A 20,719-nucleotide genomic window follows, 5' to 3' on the forward strand; every position below is an offset into this window, starting at 1 on the left:
CTGTGGTGTGTCTGAGTCACTTTAGGGAAACTGCTGCCAAGTTTTTGACCCTGGAAATGAATTCTTCTCCCCTCTTCACCATTTCCACCTAGAAAGTCTTTTTCTTCACACACATGCACACGCACAATTGCAGGAAGAAAAAAAAATCCAAACAATTGCCAAATCCCAAGATCTGTAACCAGCGAGGGAGGAAAGGGAAAGAGGCTTGGAAGGACACCCCTCATGTTGGCTTGTCCAAATCATGGCTTCTCAGTGCTGGAAGTACATTAGAGATCTCTGGGTCCAATTTATAGACAAGGAAGCAGGGAGAAGTGTAGTGAATTGGTGACAGATTGAGGGGAAGTTCGGGCCCCCTGATTTGTGGCCCTGTGCTGTGAAAGCTGTCACACTGACCTGGATGGCACGGAATAGACAGTGTGCCAGGTTCCTGACGCACAGGCTGCGCCTCTTCCAGTCCCCATCTTCATTCCACAGTTTGCAGCTCTGTGAGCTCCAGCAGTTGTTCCAGCAGGACAGCTGGCCACTGGCAAGGGAGCTTACATCATATGCCTGCCACCGCCAGGGGCAACAAAGCCCAGGCTTGGGCACCACCCTAGAGCCCCTTTGTGCCACACCCCATGCCCCCAGGCTGTGAGCCATCCCTGAGACAGGGCACTCTCCTTCCCCCAAGGCTGTCACACATCCCACCTGAGCTCTTCCTGTCCCTACCAGAGGAACTACCTGTTGGTTAGTAACCAAGTACTAAGAGAAAAACGCACAAACCCAAAACCAGTTCAAACCAACAAGTTTGTCTAAACAAAGCTCAGTCAGTAGAGGGTCTGGACACAGGCTGCTGGCTCCTGCTGCTGCGAGCGGGGCTAACAGACTTCTCTCCTGCTCCCTGTCCTGGAGCCGCCAGCGACTGCCTGCTGACTGTGACCCACTCAGGAAGCTTGCTTTCTGTCCTAGAATTAGGATTCTAAGGACTTCCAGGCAGATACGTTTGTGGGAAGCAAGCTGGAAGATTAGAGAAGCCCTACTGAATAAAAATGCCCCCAAATCTTTACCAGGAATAGTGGAACTGGGGACATCAATCCTCATTTTCAAAACCAAAAGAAAAAAAAATTAAATCCAAACCCACCACAAAAATCAAGCCACAAAAACTGACAGACCTCAGACGGCAACTGGGAATGGGCAGAGCTGATGCTTGTGCCCCTTATCAAGTGGGGTTCTGTGGGAAGGGTGACCCCTAAAAGCCAATTCCCTTGCTCCAAAAGGGTATCTGCAGGCAGGCGCTGGTCAAGAGGAGAAGGGCCAAAGACCATAATCACCTCCTCTCTGAGTCACTTTCCTTATCAACCCAGGATTAAAGAGAGAGGCCCAGGGGTGGTCTCCTGGAAATACTTCCTAGCAGGACCTGACTGAGGTAAACCCCACCATTCCCCTGTGTGAAGCACACATTCCCAGAACTAGAAAACCTTTTTAAAAAATCCTGTTAACTTTCTTTGTCCAAATCACCACTAAAAATGTGCCATCAGTGCTTTTGGCCAAAAGTGCCTATTCTTCCGTGAGTTTTGGTCTCCTGAGATGGGAGGTGGGGGGAGAACTTAGCAGAGCCACTGCTTCTGATGAGGTAAAAGGGGAGGGAGGGCAGGAAGGTGAAGGCCACAGATATGTTCAAACATTCACAGTATCAGATACATCTGAAGCAATGTCTTACATCTTTGATCTAAAGAAGCTCCAAAAAGAAAGAACAGGAGGGAGGAAAGAAAAACAATACTATATTCTTAGCAGAGGTCTCTGTCTCACCAAAACCACCCTCAGCAAAGGGACAGACAGGGACATTTTCCTGGGGTCTGTGGATCAGGGCAGCTGCCCTGCCTGACGTTCTGGTAAAGTCACATCATTGGCTCTGAGAAAGGGCTGGTTTATGAAGTTTCTGCTGTCATCTAAAGGGTATAAAACTAGGGGAGGAGCAGGGAAGCCCCATTAAGCTGGCTTTGGCCCCCAACACAGCTGACAGAGTCCCTGGAGGATTTCCCGAAGAATGCTGTGGACCCTGTCAGTATAAATGGAGAGAGGCTGGGCTGAAGGGGTTACAAACCACCCCATAAAAAAACCAAAAAGCTCTTTAAAAACAGTCCATAGAGTGAAAAGTTGAGAATTCTGGTATCACAATATAGAAAAAGGTATTCAAAAGGATCAGTGATATCTAGAAGACTCTCTTGGTATAAACTCCACATAGAAAATGAAATTGATTTTCTGGTGGTTCAGAGTCATCTTAAAATTCTGAAGTCTGACTATTGCAGGTTAGCGTCTTTATCATTCCACTGGTTTCCTCTCAGATGGGAGATGGGCAGGGAGTGGGGTGGGAGGATAGGATAGTTCCTAGAGAAAAGAAAGAAGCAAAGTTTTAAAATCCTGCAAAGGAGCCTGCTACCCAGTCCCAGTGCCAAGTTCTTTGCAGCTACAAGGGACAATCAGGGCCTGAGTGGTTTCACAGGGCCCTGTTCTACATGGTGATTCTACTTTGGGGCATGAATTTGTCTGGAGCCCTGGCTCCCAAAAGCAGATACTCTGCTTCCACTCTCTAGTCTGGCCCCAGAGCTTCAGCCGTTTCTTCTCTGTCCCCCAGTCCCCTTATTTCCCCTCAGCTGGTCTTGCTTTTCTTGGTTTTGTTCTCTTCCTCTGGCCCTCCCAGGTCTCATTCAGAGACCTGACAGCAGAGAGCAGAGCAGCAGCGGGAAGAGCAGGGGGAGATGAGGCGGAAAAGCAGGAGGATGCATGAAGATTCAGGAGGTGGGTGAGGTTTAATCCACACTTGGGGTATCTCTTCCAACCCATCACGCTGGCACTGCTGAGGGCAGGAGGAGCTTTAGGTGGAGCCATACTTAATAACCTCCCATATCACCCTCCCCTGCCTTTATTTTATCGAGTCCCAGGGTGGACACCTCTGGGCGATGGCTCCACCCCACAAGAACTGCCCATACCTGAGCTCAGTCCTCAGAGATTTCGGTCTCCTGATGGACAACCACCTTGGTCACTGACATGTCTGGGTGCTGCTCCTTTGCCTCCTTGATGGCCTGTACGAGGACCTGAGAAAGACAGAAACATGCTCATCAGGCAGACAGCGGCCTGGCTGGTGAAGGAAGGCAGGGGTCACAGGACACCATTTCTCTGGCAAATTCAATCTTTCTGTCTGTGGTACCAGGGCAGCATTTAAGCTAAGCCAAGGTGATGATGACTTTACCCACCCCGTGCTGCACAGGGGAGGCTCCTGGACTGAAAACAGAGACAGGGAAAGGTTAGAGCTGTCTGCAAGGAATCAGAGAGGGACTTCAGGAGTGACAGCCTGGGTGGCTCTGGGAGGATTCACTCAAGAAAGTGAGTCTAAAGGACAAAGCAAAGTGTGTGTTCAGCGTAGGGTAACTAGGAAGCTCGGGACAGGAGGGAAAATAACGAAGCACACTATGAAAAGCAAGAGATGTCTTTGGCTAAAGTAGAGAGAAGAAAGGAAGGGAGAGTGGGAGGGCTGGTCCGTGACATGCCACACACTGGCCTAAGTACATTACTTATTATTATTTATTTGATCTTCACAACAAATCAGTGAATTAGGGTACTGTCATTATTTCCATTTGTAGGCGAGGAAACCGAGGTTCAGTGGTTAAATAAAGTACTTAACATTTCACAGCTAGTAAGCAATGCAACGGGGATTTTTCACTTAGTCTCTCAGACTTTCCTCGTTACCACACTGTCTTAGTTTCGGCAGGAAGAGGAAGGGGACGGCGACCCTGTTTTAGCATCTGGAGGAGTTTTAATCATTTTAGAAAAGCTGAAGGGAGCAGAGGGAAAGTCAAAGAAGAGTAATGATACCACTGCTCCCCTTGGGCTGCAAGTCTCTGAGCCTCACGCTCAGAGCACCCCAAGGTAGACGAGCATAGCCTTTGGAGGCAGGTGGCAATGGGATTCTCAGAGTCAGGTCCCCCATCAAAAAGGACTCGAGCTAGATTCTGACCAGCTAGCTGTTGACCCTGGCTCTTAAGACTACCTGTAGGAGGGACGGGAGGAAGGGAAAGCTCTGTTTTGGATTCTTGACTCCATGAAAGCCATTCTTGGAATCGCTACCTCTATAGGCCCCTGCACATCCTCCCTCATCCTGTTTGCCCAGCCTGTCTGCTCATGCTTCAAGGCCCAGCCCAAGCCCTCTCTTTGGTCACTCTGGCCTACACCTCTCTCTCTGACAGCCTGAACCTCACTACTTCTCCTTCTTAAAGTGCTCCTCTCCCCATCCAAAGTGCACCACGTCTTATCCCTTCTGTATGTCCCTTGTACCCTGGAGACTGAGGGGCACTGGAGCATCTCTCTGAGCTATCAAGTGTGCTTGTCCCTTTGTCACAATAACCCTGAAAGAAACCTATAATTATCTTTATTTTACAGATGGTGATACTATAGCTCAGAGAAGTAAAAAAAACTTGCTCAAGGGCATACAACCAGTAAGTTGCACAGTCAGGATTCAATCCAGGTCTGTCTCACTCCGAAGCCAAAACACCTTCCCATCCTGCGGCTCTGGCCACCCAGCACAGACCGAGCACATGGCAGGGGCCCAAATCACAGCAGACGAGTAGGTGGGTGCAGGCTGGTAACGCAGCAGGATCCCTGGAGCTGGGGCAAACAGGCTGCGAAGCTCCCACTTGAGCTTCTGCAGCCTTGTTGCTGCGACCCTGGGCCTAGTGTTCTCAACTGTAAGTCTCAACTCTGCTACCAAGGGAACCGCCAGCACTGCAGCTCAGGCCTTTTTTTTTTTTTTTTTTTAAGGCACTCAGCACATCAGCATAAAGGCCACAGAACTATTGCTCCAGCGTTCCTGTCAATGATTCCAGAAGCATTTGCATGCAGTCTCTTCCACCCCCTCTTCTCTGCAGCTTTACTGTTCTAACCTCACCCAGCAGAGAATTGGGAACATTAATCCTGACCTTATTATTTGCTAATTGCTTGAAGCACACAATTAGCACCTAATTAACATAAAAGTACAGAATTTTAGCACTCAGAAGGGCCCATAAATTATCTAGATCAACCTATTCTCTTTTAGGAGAGGAAAAAAAAATTGGAGGTGAGTGATTTGCCCAAGGTCATACAGCAAGTTAGGGATAGACCCAGGACAGAAAGCTAGTTCCAAGTCTCCTGATTTCCAGTCCATGACACTATGTCCCCACTAGCCGGCCCAGCAGCTGTGACAGCCCTCTGCAGATAGAGGCCACACCCTGGTTTGATACACTGTCTCCAGCACAGGTTTAGGTACACGATAGCTCCTGAATAGCAACAGCTCCGTTTACTTGGCGCCCACCACATGCCACATGACATACATTCGTATCTCACTTGATTCTCACAACCACCTTGAAGGAAGATGCTGTTTTACAGATGAGGAAACAGAGGCCTAGGGAATTAGAGCTAGAACACGGTAAGAACTAGGATTTGAACACAAGTCTTTTGAGTCTAAAGAGCTTGTTCTTTCTGTCACGCTTCTCTGCTTCCCCAATCTGCGGCCCTCATTCTGCAGGCCTCTGAGGTCTAATTCCCTTGGTCCTTCTTTTCAATTAAAAGCTAGAGTAGCCAAAGGGGCTCTTTGGAGAAAAAGCTGTTGTCTTTTGCATGCCAACTCTGACATCCATCAGTGGTCCTGCCTCAGAACCCCTCCCATGCCCAGAATCTCCTTGGCATTCCCACCTGATCGTGGTCAATATCGGCATCTCCTGTGATCACAATTCTCTTCTCAATTCGGGTCTCTGAAATCCCACCTTTCACAGTCTGAAAACAAACGGAGGTGATCATATGAGAAAGAAAGAAAGAAAGAAAGGAAAAACCTCAAAACTGCAAAACAATAGAAAGAAATTATTCAGAAAACTATAGTACAAATTTTAATCTGCTGCTGGGTACTGCATAGGACAGCTTTCTCATGCAGCTGTTCGAAATCCTGATTGGACCCACTAAAATAAGCACACCTCTGTTCCCTTGTATTGCTAAAATCTTTAAACAGAAAATCATCATTCTCTATTTATTTCCTTTTTCCTTTTTCTTTCTCCCAAACACCACAGAATTTCAGTGAGTAAACAAAACAGGTGTATCTTTTTGCTCTTTTCATGTATATTTTGATTACTTTCAAGAGAAAAAAAATCAGAATATGGTCAAAAACGTCATGCAGCTTGAAATTAGGCTCTTTATTTTAAAACATTTTCATATTACTAATGTCAAAAGATTCTCAAATAATCCCCTCAGGGTGGGAAGGTTTCCCTACTTGACAGATGAGGAAAACCAAGGCCTAGACGCGTTAAGTAACTGGTTTCTAGTCACCTATGTGTTGACGATGCAGCTTGGTCAGGAATCTAGATCTCCTACTTATAAGAAAATGTATTTTCCTCTAGTGTTACAGCAAACACGGACTGTCCTGATTTTCTGAAAGTAGTTTCAGTTTTAGATACTTTGTCCCTCTTGCTCCTGTAAACAATATTCTAATAATTCCAACATTTCAGCATCCAAACTACCATTCTCATGGCCTTGATCCTGGACATGATCAGGATAAAAATAAAAATTCCTCGTCAGACCTTGAGTTCTGATTTTTGGCTTGGAAAATATGGTTGCTTAATAATAATAACACCTGCCCTTAAATTGACTTTTTAAACTCACCTCCATAGCCAGGTACGGGACTCACTGACCAGAGAGAAAGACCCTTGTGTAAAGAGAACAATCACATGGGACCTCATGGGACCACTCGGTAGGCAGGGATGCTCAAGGTCTCCCTGGGTTATGGGGAAAGAACCAGGGCCTTCCCATCCCGGACACTGGGAATAATTTGGCTCAGTAGGGATGGGGCTGAAACCCCTTTCTTATGGACCAAGGTGCTTCTTGGAGAGAGGCAGCAAGCTGGGCATGCCACTGGACCCCGGAAGGAATTTCTAGCTCTCTATTACCTTGGTAATTTGAGTTGTGGTGGTGCTGCTGGTGGTCTCGGATGTGATGGTCTGAGCTGTCAGCAAGACTCCTGGGTCCAAGTCCCCATTGCTGTCGTCAGTCTACAGAAGGAAACACAACTCCTCATCATGCTTCTCAGGAAGCCCCGTGGGCAAACGGTGCAGGTGCACCCTTGCTCTGCAGCTGTACATTCTAAAGCAAAAACCCGATCCCTTACAATAATCTATTATTTAATAAATTAAATTCCCTGGGAATAAGGCTTGTTTTAGAAAGTTGGACAGGTCCAGTTTCCTCAGCATTGGGTCAGTGACAGGAGTGGATCAGAAAAAGGAGGCAGGAGTGAAGCCACAGGTCAACAAGAGTGACTACACGCATGTATGCAGCATTTTATGTCCACAAATGGCTTTTAAAACATCTTTTCTGATGCTTACACAAGCCCTGTGAATATAAATAGCAAAGGCAGAAATGTATTAGCACACCCAGGTAAGACTCAGGCTCAGAGAAAGTGAATGATTTGCCCAAGGACTCAATCCTAATACTCTGCAAATATTCCCTTTGCATAAAAATGGAGCTCTTTATACACCACCCAAAGCAGGAAGGAAAGTTATAAACCCCTGATTGCTAAAGCATGGGTAGGTTCTGAATCATAGGGTAGAACTTTTCAGAAAGAACCAGGAAAGGTCCTTGCTGGGGCTTAAAGGGTCAAGGAATCTTGGGCTATCTGCTTTGAAGCTCAAGTTGGGAGACTGGAGCACAAGAAGTAGAAAATGTCCCTTTAAGGCAAAGTGGGAAGAAATAAAATGTCTCAATGACATTTCTGACAACAAAACTATTATTGAAATGGATCCTCCCTATTATAGGAGGGGTTGAAAAGTATGTAAAATGTCAGGCTACACAACTAATCTATATAGAGAACAAGGCTGGGCTACTTGGTGTTCCTCCGGAGCTCACGGTACTATGAATAAAATAAACATACTATGATCAGGCTAAGAAATGACATTAGCAAAAAGGAAGAGAGGTGGTTGGCAGGGGCCAAACTCAGCCCGACAAACAGTTATCAGCAACTGTCTGGTTAGCAGACTCAGAGCTGCTGATAATCCCCTCACCAAGATGGAAACATGAGACAAGGAGGATGGAGGCTGCCTACAGCAACATATTTTTCAGATAGTGATGACCTAAAATATCTGGTACTGATATTGCACACTACCTCCGAGGGGGATTTAGAGAACTGCAATTATTTCATAAAGGGTCCTGCAGCAAGCAATGTGTTAGGTTACTATCTTTCTCTGCCTCTTTATGTTAGTCACTTGTATGACAGGCAGAGGCCTCCATCCTTTTCATAAGCAGGACCACATTTCATTTAGCCAAACTTTTTAGATACTGGGAGGAGGACAGAAGGAGGAGAAGAGTCCCTGGCTGAGTTCCCTTCCAGGTAGGAATCTGGACAAAACAAAGAGTGGGAACATGATTGTGCCACCTGGGTCTTTCACATGTGCCACCATCATACCAGGTATATTACTGGCTAGTTCACGAACACTTTTCTCAGCCCAGACCCACTTATCTACCTTAGATTCAGACTCAACTAATGTTTACTGCACTCCTACTACATGCCAAGCACATAATGGAACTGTTATCTTAATCACACCTCTCAATATCTAAAGTACATACTATTATTAGACTCACTGTAGAGTCAGGAAAACTGAGGTCCAGAAAGGTTAAAGAATTTGTCAAGGTTCTATGCTAATAAGCGTATGAACTAGGATTCAGGGCAAGAAACTTCTTGCCTGAAGACTGGGTTTGGGTCCCAGCTCAGACAGCAACTACCCGTGGGACCCTGGGCAAGTCATTCTGACTCCTCTGAGCTTTCATTTTCTCATTTATAACAAGCGATCCTGTAATAGTGTTGCTGTGAAGATCAAGAGATTTCAGAAATAAAAATACTTTATGAGTTATTATTAAGAAGTTGTGTGCCAGGAAGGCTAAATCTTTCTGAAGAGCTCCTCCTCTACTAAACCTGAAATTCTGGCTTCCTCTCCTCCCACACACCCCTTTATTCCTCCTTTTTTGTCTCTGAGGAAAGTGGAACAGGAAGAAGACATTGTTATGATTTCCAACTTACACTCTTACCAATGTTTCTTCAAACTGGTACTGTGGATTTCACAGTTGCTTATAAACTTAAACAGCCCTTTATCCTATGACCCAGCAATTCCACTCTTAGGTGTTTACCCAAGATAAGTGAAAACATATGTCCACAGAAAGGCTTGCATGAATGTTTATAGCAGCTTCATTCATATTTGCCCCAAACTGGAATCAACTCAACTGTCCATCAACAAATAAAAGGATAAACACACTGTGGTATATTTATACAATGGAATACAACTCAACAATAAAAAACAGTGAACTATGGGTTCAAATAACATGGATGAATCTGAAAAACACCTTCAGACCCAAAAGTGTACGACCGTATACTTCCATTTATATGAAGGCCAAGAACAGGCAAAACTAAGCTATGGTGATAGAAAACAGTGCAGTGGCTGCCTAGAGGGGTAGGGATGGACTGGAAAAGGCTATGAAGAAAGTTTCAAGAGTCATGGAAATGCTCTGTATCCTAAGTGTGTCTTGGTTACACAGGTAGGTACATTTGTCAAAACCAATCAAATTGAAGCTTAAAATCTGTGCATGTCACTGCATGTAAATGTGCACTCAAGCACACATACTTGTACACATATGCAAGCAATAAAACCCTAATTCTGGCCCCCCACCTCCTCTCACTATGTCCCAAATGTGGGAATTATGGACGGATTAAAAACAGGGTTCTGGGTTAACTTGTCTGGCAAAATAGTAAAAACAGAAGTAGAAATAGTTATAGTAAATAAACAATGACAGCAGACAATAATTATCTGGTGCTTATTACGTGCTAGGCACTTTTTCCTACATATTATTTATACCATATGGCACCGTGCTTTTTCATTTACCAATTTATCACATAGATATTCCCATTAGAAGCTTGTTTAAATAACCATAAGGAATTACCTTAATTGGATGTACTATAATGCACTTAACCTGTTCCCTACTGATGGACATTTAGGCTGTTCCCATGGCAGTGACAATGAATTGAATTAATTTGAAATGCACATTTTGAAATACACATTTTATGTACATTAACTCATTTATCCCTCACAACAACCCTATGAGGTAGAACTATTATTAGCCTCATTTTACAAATGAGGAAACTGAGACACAGAGTGATTCAGTAACTTGACTGCACACTAGTAGGCGATGGAGCAGGTACAAACCCAGAAAATCTAATTTCAAAGCCAACGTTTTTTCCCACTACACTCTACTATCTAGCTAAGTAATGGCTACCATTTCTGAATAGCTACAATGTGCCAGGCAAATATCTTTATCTCAATAATCTTATAAAGGTATTTTTCAGAAGAGAAAGCTAAGGCTCAAAGAGGTTAAGTGACTTGCTGAAGGTCACAAAACTAGCAAGTGTTGGAATTGAGATCCCTCTAACTCCAAAGCCCACGTGCTTTATCTTGTACATCACGCTGCCTCTGTATTTCTCTCCCATGTTATGGTATTTTAAAATTAGTGCTTCTCTTCCCTCTGCTTTACAAGTGCTACACTCACATCGAACATGGGTTTCTGTGGGCAGCATGGCCCCAACAACATTTTTGTTTTGTTTTGTTTTTGTTTGGGGGGGAGGTAATTAGGCTTATTTATCTACTTATTTATTTATTTATTTAATGGAGGTGCTGGGGATTGAATCCAGGACCTTGTACATGCTAAGCACGCACTCTACCACTGAGCTATACCCTTCCCCACCAACAACTTTTAAAATAATTTATTTTGAACCATTAAAAAAAATTTTTTTATATGCACACACTACAAAATCTTAAAACTTCAAAATGGAGATCAGTGAAATGTCAGTCTCCCTCCTACTCCTGACCACATCCAGCAGTCCCAGGCCTCTTCACCCCAGGCTACCATGGGCAGTTTTTTGGTTTTTGGTTTTTTGAGTACCCATTCAGAGATCGTATATTCACATATAAGCCTATTCATACACAGCTGTACATACATCCCTTTTCCCTCCCATAAAAAGCAGCATATTATTTATAACATGTTGCACTACAATTTTTTCATTTACTAATTTGTCATATAGATTATTTCCCATCAGAAGCTTTTTCAAATAGCTGTACAGAATTATCTTAATTCGATGTACCATAATTTACAAACCTGTTCCCTACTGATAGCTAGTTAGGTTGTTTCCATGGTAGTGACAATATAAAGGGTTCCCTCTCATAGGCAAGTACTTCCTTCTCACATCCCCTGGCTCAGAGTGTGCACAATCTTAAAGGAATGTCCTCTGATTTCCTCTGCAGTCCCCTCCACTGCCAAGTCCTGTTCATCCATCTCTGTCTCTCCTGACACAGCTCTTTCTTCTCGCTTCCTCCAGCTACACTTCAGTTCTTTACAAGCATCTCCCCAGACCTGCCATAGCCGAACTCCTGTCTCCAGGCAGCCCCTCCTTTAACAGGTTCAGCACACAGCATTAGGAACCATCTTCCAAACCACTGCTTTGATTATGCCACTTTATCACCACTGCCAGAAAACTTGACACAACCTCCCATTATGTATCAAACTGATTCCACATTCCAGGTCACAAGACAGGGAAGGGGGAAGCACAACAACGTTAACTGAGTGTCTGTGAATGTGCCAAGTGCTTTACAGACATCATTTCACTTCATTCTCCCCCAAACCTTGCAATGGTTGTTAGTATTATCCCCTTTCACAACCGAGGAAACAGAGGCTTAGAGAGATGAGTGATTTGTTTAAAGTTATCCAGTGAGTACATGGTTGAGCTAGGATACAAATTCTACTTGTCTAATTGCAAAGTACATGCTTTTAATTGGCAAGCTACACTGTTTCCTAAAGGTGGATCTCATCATCCAGTTTATGGTGATGTGAGGATTAACGAAAAGGATTTATGTGAGATCACCCAGCCAGAGCCTCACAGGGCTGCCTCTTCCCCATCATGCAGGCTTCAGCTGAAATGTCACCTCCTCAGAGAGGATTTCCCTGACTATTCTAGCCCCAAAATAGCAACCTTGCATGTTATCCCATATTGTCTAACTCTTGATCCTACTTTAGTTTCTTTACAGCTCTCATCACTGTCTGAAATTAATACATTTGCTTATGTGTTTATTGCCTGTCTCTCCTGACCAGAGTGTCAGTTCCAGAGGGTGGGGCCTGTGTCCACCTTGTGCACTGCTTTGGCCTAAAATATAAATGCTCAACAAATATTTGTTGTAGGAATGAATTTACAGCTCAGTTCCTAGAAGGAAAAGTTTTTCCCAGTTTTGGCTTCTGTGAAAGAAAAGAAAAGAAAAGCAAAACAATTCACCATAAGCAACCCTAGCTCATTCAAATTATTAACAATGAAGGAGAAATTTTACTAAGCGTAGGAAGTAAACAAAAATTTTAAGTACCAAATTCTTGTGTGATTTTGAATTTAATTGTAATAAATTGACTTTAATTATTATAGCTGTTACTTATGCTTTCAGGCATGGTACTCAAGTCAATTCCACACAGTTCTGTATTTTATATAAATAAGCTTCGTAACAAAATCATGAGGTAAATAGTAAACATCATGCGGGGCAGAGGTGGGAGGCGGGGCAGCGGAGGTGGGAGGTGGGGCGGGGCGGAGGTGGGAGGCGGGGCAGATGAGGTGGGAGGCGGGGAGGGGCATAAAGGCTCAGAGATGTTCAATCACATGTTTATGTTAGTAAATGTTGGAACTGGAATTTGAACTCAGGTTTGTTTGACCCAAAGCCCATGTTCTCAACCATCACACTAGACTGCCCTCCCTAACTGAATTGGGTGGATATAAGCAATCAGATCCAGGACAACTTTGCTTTCAATAAAGTATTTTGGGATCCTTAGATCAGTAATCTCTTCCGAAAAGAACTGCCCCAGAAAAGCCTAGCATTATTTGCAGCAAATGATCAGAAGCCCTGTGAAGAAAGGTTATTTATCATGTTTACTTGAGTCTTTGGTTCTGAAACATCAAACCATGTCCTACCTGGGCGGCCTCATAAGTGATGGTCTTGGTCTCAGTGTGGACAATAGGGACATCTTTGGTTGGGATTTCACTTTTCACAGCATTGGCAGTGTCTGTGATGGTGACGGTCTGAGTCTTCACCAGGGGAGGCTGTGAAGCAGTAAAGAAATAGAGTTACTGGAGTCTTCAGAAGGCTGTGGAGAACTAATATTCTGACATTGATCTGATCAAAGTAATAGCTCTAATCAAGCAAAGGGCTAGCTCAATCTCTGCCCAAGACACTATTCCAAAGTAGCCCTGACAAGATGTCAAATCATGAGGGATATTAAAGAACAGCATTACTGTAATCACTTTCATATGTTTAATGGAAAGCTATAATATCAGACAGTTATGATTAGTGATACAAAATGCTTCAGACTGACCTTCAGAATTTGAATATAAAACTATTTGCCAAATGGCAGTCACTTTTGTTTGTCCTTGTGACTGTACCATTAAAATTAAGAAAATCAGCTACATTTCCTCCACTAAGTACAAATGGTACATGAAATAGCAGTGGCATTGGAACGCATTACCCTGGAATTCATTAACTTCTTTCAAATCAATGTCAGACATTCACTTTGGAGTTACTGAAAAGAAACAGTATTTGGAAAACTGGAAAGAAAATAATCAGTTCCACCACCACCTGGTGATTAATTTCAGAATTTCAGAAGAATGAATATCAGTGAAATATCAAAGGGTTCTTGTCTATCAGCTCACCTTCCCCAAGACTATAAATCACCCTAAAATTACCGTTTGATCATGACAAAGTTAAGCAGTCATCCACCTTAGCATAGGAGATTAGTGCCTATGATCATGGAAGCTCCCGTGAGTGGGGTCAGTGGGAGTGGTGGGCTGTACTGTGTGGCTGCAATACATAATTATTTGGGGCCTGAATTCTCATTTGAAAAATCAGTTACTCCTTTTAATTAAGAGTATTTGAATTTTTTGAGCAGAGTCTCAGAACACTTAAGGCTCCTCATCATATCATAAAAGTCTCAGAAATTCACTTCTTTACACAGCCCGTACTCGAGCAAGGAAAAGAGGAACATGCTTACGCCAGCTTCATAAAAATGAACAGCTGGGGTTTACCCACAAGAGTTTTGTAAGGTCATCAAGGGAGAAAGCATTTCTAGCCACAGTGTTAATGCCTCTGAATAAATTTCTCTGTAGTAATCAAGGGCTTCAATTTTATTCTGTGATTTTGAAAAAAGCCAGGAGGCTACTACCCTCACCACCACCACCACCACCACCTCCTCCACAGAACGGATTCTGGCCCTCTCCCAAAGTGAGTCATTAGATTTGCATCATCAAGTCAGTTACTACCTGGAAACTTCGAATGAGGGTGGGGAACTGGTTACCCACACGAGAGTCAAGAAATGATCCATTTTGCTTTCCAAGTGGCTCTCCTGGTGTAATGTGTTCTTCACTACTCTCTGCCTTTTTTCCACCAAGTTGCAGCTGAGAGGAAGCTGGTGACACTGGGAACTTTAAGGCACTGGCCTGTTCCTCCACTCCTATACATTCCTCACTTGGGCCTCTTGGCATTTCCTGAATATCAACATAGCCAGCTGCCCCCTGCTCCTTCTCTTCTGTCTCCTTGCTGCTTATGGAGAGGGAGCCAAAGTCAAAGTTTTGTGGAGACTTCGACGGGGTGGTCACTTGGCTCTCACTAGGAATTACTGAGTGCTCGGGGCCCTCCCATTCAGGGTCAGGGTTGGTAGGTGGCCCCTTTGTCATGGCAGCCACCTCCTCTGTGCGAATGCCATTTATACTCTACAAATGAAGGAACACATAAAAAAGCAAGAAGATTAGGAATACTTGGGGAAAACAGTGAACTCTGAGCACCAACAGTGATTTTTAAGAGGCTTCAAAAAATATTAATACTAATATAAAACAAGGATCTTAGCTCCTGGGGTGATCAAAAGGAAGAACTGCTGTTCACTACACATATCAGCAGCTTCAGCAATTCCAGCCTCATTTTGGTCATATTTCTAAAACATTGCTAACCTTGAGAAATAATTTTGATGTGCCTTGCATAGTACCAAGCATTTCTTATTATTATGGTCTTCCCTGCATAACACATATTCTTCACACTGAAAGGAATTACTATTCCTAAACACCTAACTCATTACTATGCACTGGACACAGTGCAATTTATGAGTCAAACAAAACATACGCTTGAGGAGTCTGATCAGATTGAAAAATGTTCCATGTATCTCCAAGCCACATGTATCAGCGTACCAGCCCCTATGGAGAAACTAAAATTCAGACTTTGGTTGGCAGGGATATGGAAGTTGAATATACCCAGCACAGATTAATCCAATCATTGTCATGGATTAATTATAGTATCTAAAACATTAAAACATTTCTTTTTAAACAGAATAAATATGACTTAGCAGCTGAGAAGTATTTTTTCACAGATGAATGACATAACATCTCCAATCCCTAAGAGAAATAAATCCTGGAAACACAATGAGTTCCCTCCTGGGCTAAGTGCCTGACACCACAGGAAAAAGATCTAAAATAAAGTACTTCCAAGAGAACATGGATGGGAAGATAACACCACAAGAGATGGACCTGCTCCTAAAGTTTAAAGAAAGGTTCTGTAAGTGGAAAAAGAGAAGGAATTCACACTAGTAGGAAAAGAATATGAGCCATTTGAGGAATGAACAATACAGCAGAACCCAAACGTCAAGAAAAGTAATGCCTGCATTTGCTCACCAGAGAGCTGTAAATAAGCCACTTGATCCTGAAATTTTGGTCAGATCAGTTTACCATATTACATACCACATAGGAACTTAACAGAAGAGGACTCTTTTAAAAAGGTGTTCCTGGAGTAAATGACACATGCTTGGAACAGCTTACACATTTTAGTACTCAAATCACATTATATGTATTATATATATTTTTAAAAAAATCACTGCTGCTCCTTAAGTTGTAAACCAGCCTACATTGTGATAAATATAAACCAGTGGTCAACTGAGGCAAGAAAAGATGCACTGCACTCAAGAACTTCAGACCAACTTTACCTCTAAGCTACCTTGAAACAGTCAACTCAAGAGCATCTCCCAGTGGTAAAGCTGAATTCAGATTAGGCAGGTCTTTCACTGACTGATCATAAATATTACTTAGGACACATAAAATGGAACTGAGAGATGACAACAGAAACTGTCTCTGCCTGCAGATGTATCAGAGATAACATGAAATATTCTCACTAAGGGTATATAGATTACCTCATATTTAAAATGAGAATAATACTTGGTTTGGCTCACAGGGTCCCAAGGATCAAATATAATAATATATATGAAAGCACTTTGTAAATTCTCAATTACCATATAGATTCACTTAATTCAATCAACAGTATCTGAGCACCTCTAATAAGCTAGGGCCTGAGGGACACAAGAATGAGTTTGTTGTTATATTATTAACATGCTGTACTACTTTCTAGGGCACTTATCTCACCACTTCTTTTGAGTCAGACAAGCTGTTATGGAGCTGCCCAGAAATAGATCAGCTGGTAATAAACAAACAGGCTTTCTCAAATTGCTATATGCTAGCTCGAGTGCTGTGAATAGCATATCCAAACCCACTCATGTGGAGACAAACTTCGGGGCTTCTCCAAAAAATTTTGTCACAACTGAGAAGGCTGATTAATAAACAACCAGGAAAATACCTAAGATAATCAAGTAAGAGTCAGTTTTTTGCCAGTCTGCTCAAGTGATAAGCAGTGGTCTGTCATCAAGAAGCCATTTGTGATTAAACATTGCTTAGGCCACCTGGCCCAAGGTTGCCTACTGCTGAGTAAAGACAGATCAGTCAATTTTTTCAAAGCATAAACGAAGGAGACGAAGGGTAAAAGCTGTAGCCACAGTAGTATCAATTCAACAAATATTTATTGATCACCTAATATGTATTAGTCATTGGAAATAAAAGGAAAACTGATGACAGTTGGCTTGGATTACCACTCACAGCACTCTCACATATGGTCAAATCAACCGCTCCAGTTGGCTCTGTTGACCAGAACTCTTGTCCAGACAACACAGCCAACTACTTACTGGACAATCTCCCAGGCATATGGAAGGCAATATGCCCCAAACTCCACTCTATTCCACTTTAATATCTCCCTTATCTATCTGCTTTTTGCTATTCCCACACTTTTACCTTCATTCAGACTCTTACAGTGCCTCACCAAGCTTACTACTAGTGCCCTAAACAATTTTTCTTCTTTTCTTTCCTCCTTCCTTCTTTCTCATCTCGAACCTTCCTCGAATGCATCCTCTATTCTGCTCCTAAAATGTTTATTTCTCAAATGAAATATTAAAAATTCCATTTTACAGCTTAAAACCCTTCAGTGGTTCTTCACTGTCTTCTGGCTAAAGTTCAGATCCTTTACCAAAACTAGAAAATACTTTAAAATATGACTCTTACCTCTCTCCTCAGCTTCCCTGCTGCTACACCTCCACACATCTCTCTCTCCACTAATTCAAAACTATCTGCAGTTCCTAGAACACTGCGTGCTTTCTTTTGCCTCCGTGCGTTTGTCAGTATCGTCAGTATTGTTCCTTCTGCCTGCACGTCCATGCTCAGCTAGCGTCAGTTCTTCAGGAAGTTTCTCCCTGGCTGCCTAAAGTATGTTTAGAGACCATGCCTCTTTTATTCCCATTGTGCCCTATCATTGTTGGTTTAGTCATCTGTCTTTTCCATTAGACTACAAACTCCTTGGAGGATAAGGACTTACTGTGTTACTTAGCCTCTGTATCTCTCTTGCACAGTTTTTTGGCACATAATAGATGTTCACTAAAAACTTGTTGAAAGTATACTAAATAAATCTAAGAGCCCTGAGAACTGCTTTGCCTTGAGCTATTCAAAAACTGAAAGGCTTGTTTAGAACATAAAAAGTAGCCCACGTGACCAGACCCACTGTCTAGTCCACCATTCTGTCTCCTACTCCAGTAAAATAAGAGAAAAACTAACATTATTGCATGTTCACCATGCGAAAGTCACTTTTTGTTTTCTCATTTAATTTTTCACCACCTCACTGTGAGGTAGTCACTATCTATTTTATAGATGAAGAAAACAAACAGGGTAAGCAACTCAAAGCTAGTAAGTGATGGAGCTAGGGTTTAAGCTCAAGTCAGTCTCTGATTCTAAAGCCACTTCTTCCCATGGCAACAGAAAATGTATCAAGTAGGGCCAAAGGACGTGTCCTATTATGTTCAAAAGAATATACAGTAAACCTGACTATACTTTTGGGAAGTACAAAGATTGTCCAAAGTCCTCTTAGCAGAGTCTGATTTTAGGGGCTGACACTATATTTTGAAATATAAGGAGAAGGCTGGAAAGCTAGGAGAAAAGACTGAGGCAAAAAGAAGATACAAAATCCCCATGACATAAGACACCCACAATTTGGCATATAGCATGAGTGAGGAATTCTAACTGACAGTGCTGTGCCTTTGGCTGTGAATATCAGCAAGGGCCACTGGATTATATAAGATTCTGCACAACTGCATATAACAAACAAATTGGCCTGGAAACTTTAAAGGGATCTTCTCAAGGATATGAATAAATATATAACTGCATCTGAACCATCCACAGTGACACACCAAATTGAGACTGAATGTGTGGCTTGTCTGGCCTGATGGGGGAATCTGTAAGAAGGATGCTGCGACAGAAAGACCAGCTGCCTGTGTAAAGTACTGCAAGGCTGTCTAGTTGGTTTCAAGAATATGAGAAGAATGTCAGACCAATATTTAATTGAGCAGGGACATTGCTTGATTGAAAATTCTCAATTTTACTTAAAACATCAATGGCTCCTACTAAGTATGATAGTTCAGTATTTTCTTTGTTTGGGGGAAAAAACAAGGGATTTTTTTTCCCTAAAGGCTTCCTCTTGAAAATGATTTATTCAAAGGGATTATGTCACAGGATCATCAAACCCTGAGGATCTATGTGCCTTTGTGAGTTATAAATAACCTCTCCCTTGACGTAGGGATTACAGATATCATTAAGAGGAGAATATGGGTGTTTTATAGGTATTCTGCTGCTATTCCATTAAATGTAATCCAGTCTTTCTCCTTTTAGGTTATTTTTGAAGGAAGAGATTTATACACTTGAAGTGACTGCTGCAAAAACCACAGTTATGCTGACAAGACTCTCTTATCCTGTAAGTATCACAGTGAAAATAAATCCTGAAAATCTTCCTAAAATTTTGCTATATAAGCAATAGCCATGTAAGTTTCTCCTGGAGGGTCTATGCGGTAATTTTCCCCACACACACTTGGTCACTTGTTCCTTGCTTAGTGAAGGCCAATTTTACCTTCAAATGGCAACAGGAAACAATTCCTTTCTATGTTAAAAGGAAGAAAAAGACCTGCTCTTGTCCCAATTTATCTTTCTATATATTAAAACCCTGGCTAGGCAGTTAAGGACCAAGTGAAGAACAGTGACTTCTTCACAGCCAACCTTGCCACATGATTTCAGGGACGTACTTTCATTTCAGGACCACAATTAGATTGTTGGAATGGGGGAAGAAGGCAGAAAAGGTAACTTCAAAGACTAAATCCCCCCCTTGATAATACGCTATGTTTTACTTCTTACGCATTTAAAAATTATATTTTCCAATGTATGTAATTATACAACATGAAAAAGACCTCAAAGTATACTAACATATCAGTAGGGGTAGAACTGCAAGTACTTTAACTTCTTTGTGTTTTTCTGTATTTCCTAATCTTTCTAAAATGAAGAGGCATCACTTTCATAATCAAAAATTGTTATTAAATGATTTTATTATGCAAGCTTTTGTACTGGTTTCATAATGAAATGATCCATAAAACCTGAAGTCTGGTAAACAATTTACGAAGTGCTTATAAATTCTTAATATCCTCCAAGCCTTTAAGAACAGTTAAAAAATAAACCTTAATAGTTTTCTAAATGAAAAAGTACTTAGTGAAAAGAATGATAAGAAACATCAATAACTAGTAAATAGTATGAAAATTCTCTTTTATAAGGAGACTATAACATAAAACTATAGTAATTTAGCGAGTGGATTTTGAAAGTCAGAGTCAATTATAACGGACAATATTTTTGAGTGGAAAAGTAACAGTTCAAATTTAAGGTGTAGCTTCATTATATTTTGTTTAATATTTTCTGATTTAGAGATGGCAGGAATATTCTCAGGAATGTGAATAAAAATATGGTTGTATCTGTGAATTAAGCCACAGATTTTCTGTGAATTTCTTATTAGGTATCTGTCTCTGAAACAGTGAAGACACTCAAGGAAAATAGTCACTCTCTTGCCAAAGTCATGATAGCAACTGGGAATATAAGATATTAAAGCATCCCAAAACTTGATTTGAACATTGACTCTAGATTATAGATACAGACTACAGATAAACACTATCATACTTCACATCAAAATGATTTATATTTCCTGTGTGTGTGGCCTGTTCTGTTCTGTTTTGTTTTGGCTGAGTGCCCTGCACCTCAGGCTGAGATCCTCTTTTACTGAAATCAAGTATAAGACAAGAGAATGAATCGGCCAAATTCAATAAACAGTTGCTTAACTGCCACCTCAGAAGAGAATCCTCTTTTATGCGATTTTGGGATAAATAAAAGAAAGAAGTGATACAATTTTCAGGGTACTCATATTTAGCTGAATGAAGATATTGA

General features: G+C 42.0%; 1 protein-coding gene across 21 annotated transcripts in view; it reads right to left on the reverse strand.

Annotated features, from left to right (window-relative positions):
• Positions 1-1,608: 1,608 nt before the first annotated feature.
• EPB41 (erythrocyte membrane protein band 4.1) overlaps positions 1,609-20,719 on the reverse strand; it is a 167,088-nt gene continuing 147,977 nt past the window's right edge. For 11 of the 21 annotated variants that reach the window (XM_031464533.2, XM_064493858.1, XM_031464526.2 and 8 more), the window contains 5 exons: positions 13,034-13,162; positions 6,945-7,046; positions 5,704-5,784; positions 2,970-3,074; positions 1,609-2,367 (listed from right to left, as the gene is read on the reverse strand). In XM_031464533.2, the coding sequence (XP_031320393.1) occupies positions 2,976-3,074; positions 5,704-5,784; positions 6,945-7,046; positions 13,034-13,162 (411 nt within the window). In that variant the 3' untranslated portion in view covers positions 1,609-2,367; positions 2,970-2,975. Of the gene's footprint in view, positions 2,368-2,969; positions 3,075-5,703; positions 5,785-6,944; positions 7,047-13,033; positions 13,163-14,374; positions 14,825-20,719 lie in introns of all 21 variants that reach the window. The other 10 variants (XM_064493856.1, XM_064493847.1, XM_064493849.1 and 7 more) reach the window with 2 other exon arrangements.

This window comes from Camelus dromedarius, chromosome 14, assembly GCF_036321535.1.
Source record: "Camelus dromedarius isolate mCamDro1 chromosome 14, mCamDro1.pat, whole genome shotgun sequence".
Taxonomy (NCBI): Eukaryota; Metazoa; Chordata; class Mammalia; order Artiodactyla; family Camelidae; genus Camelus; species Camelus dromedarius.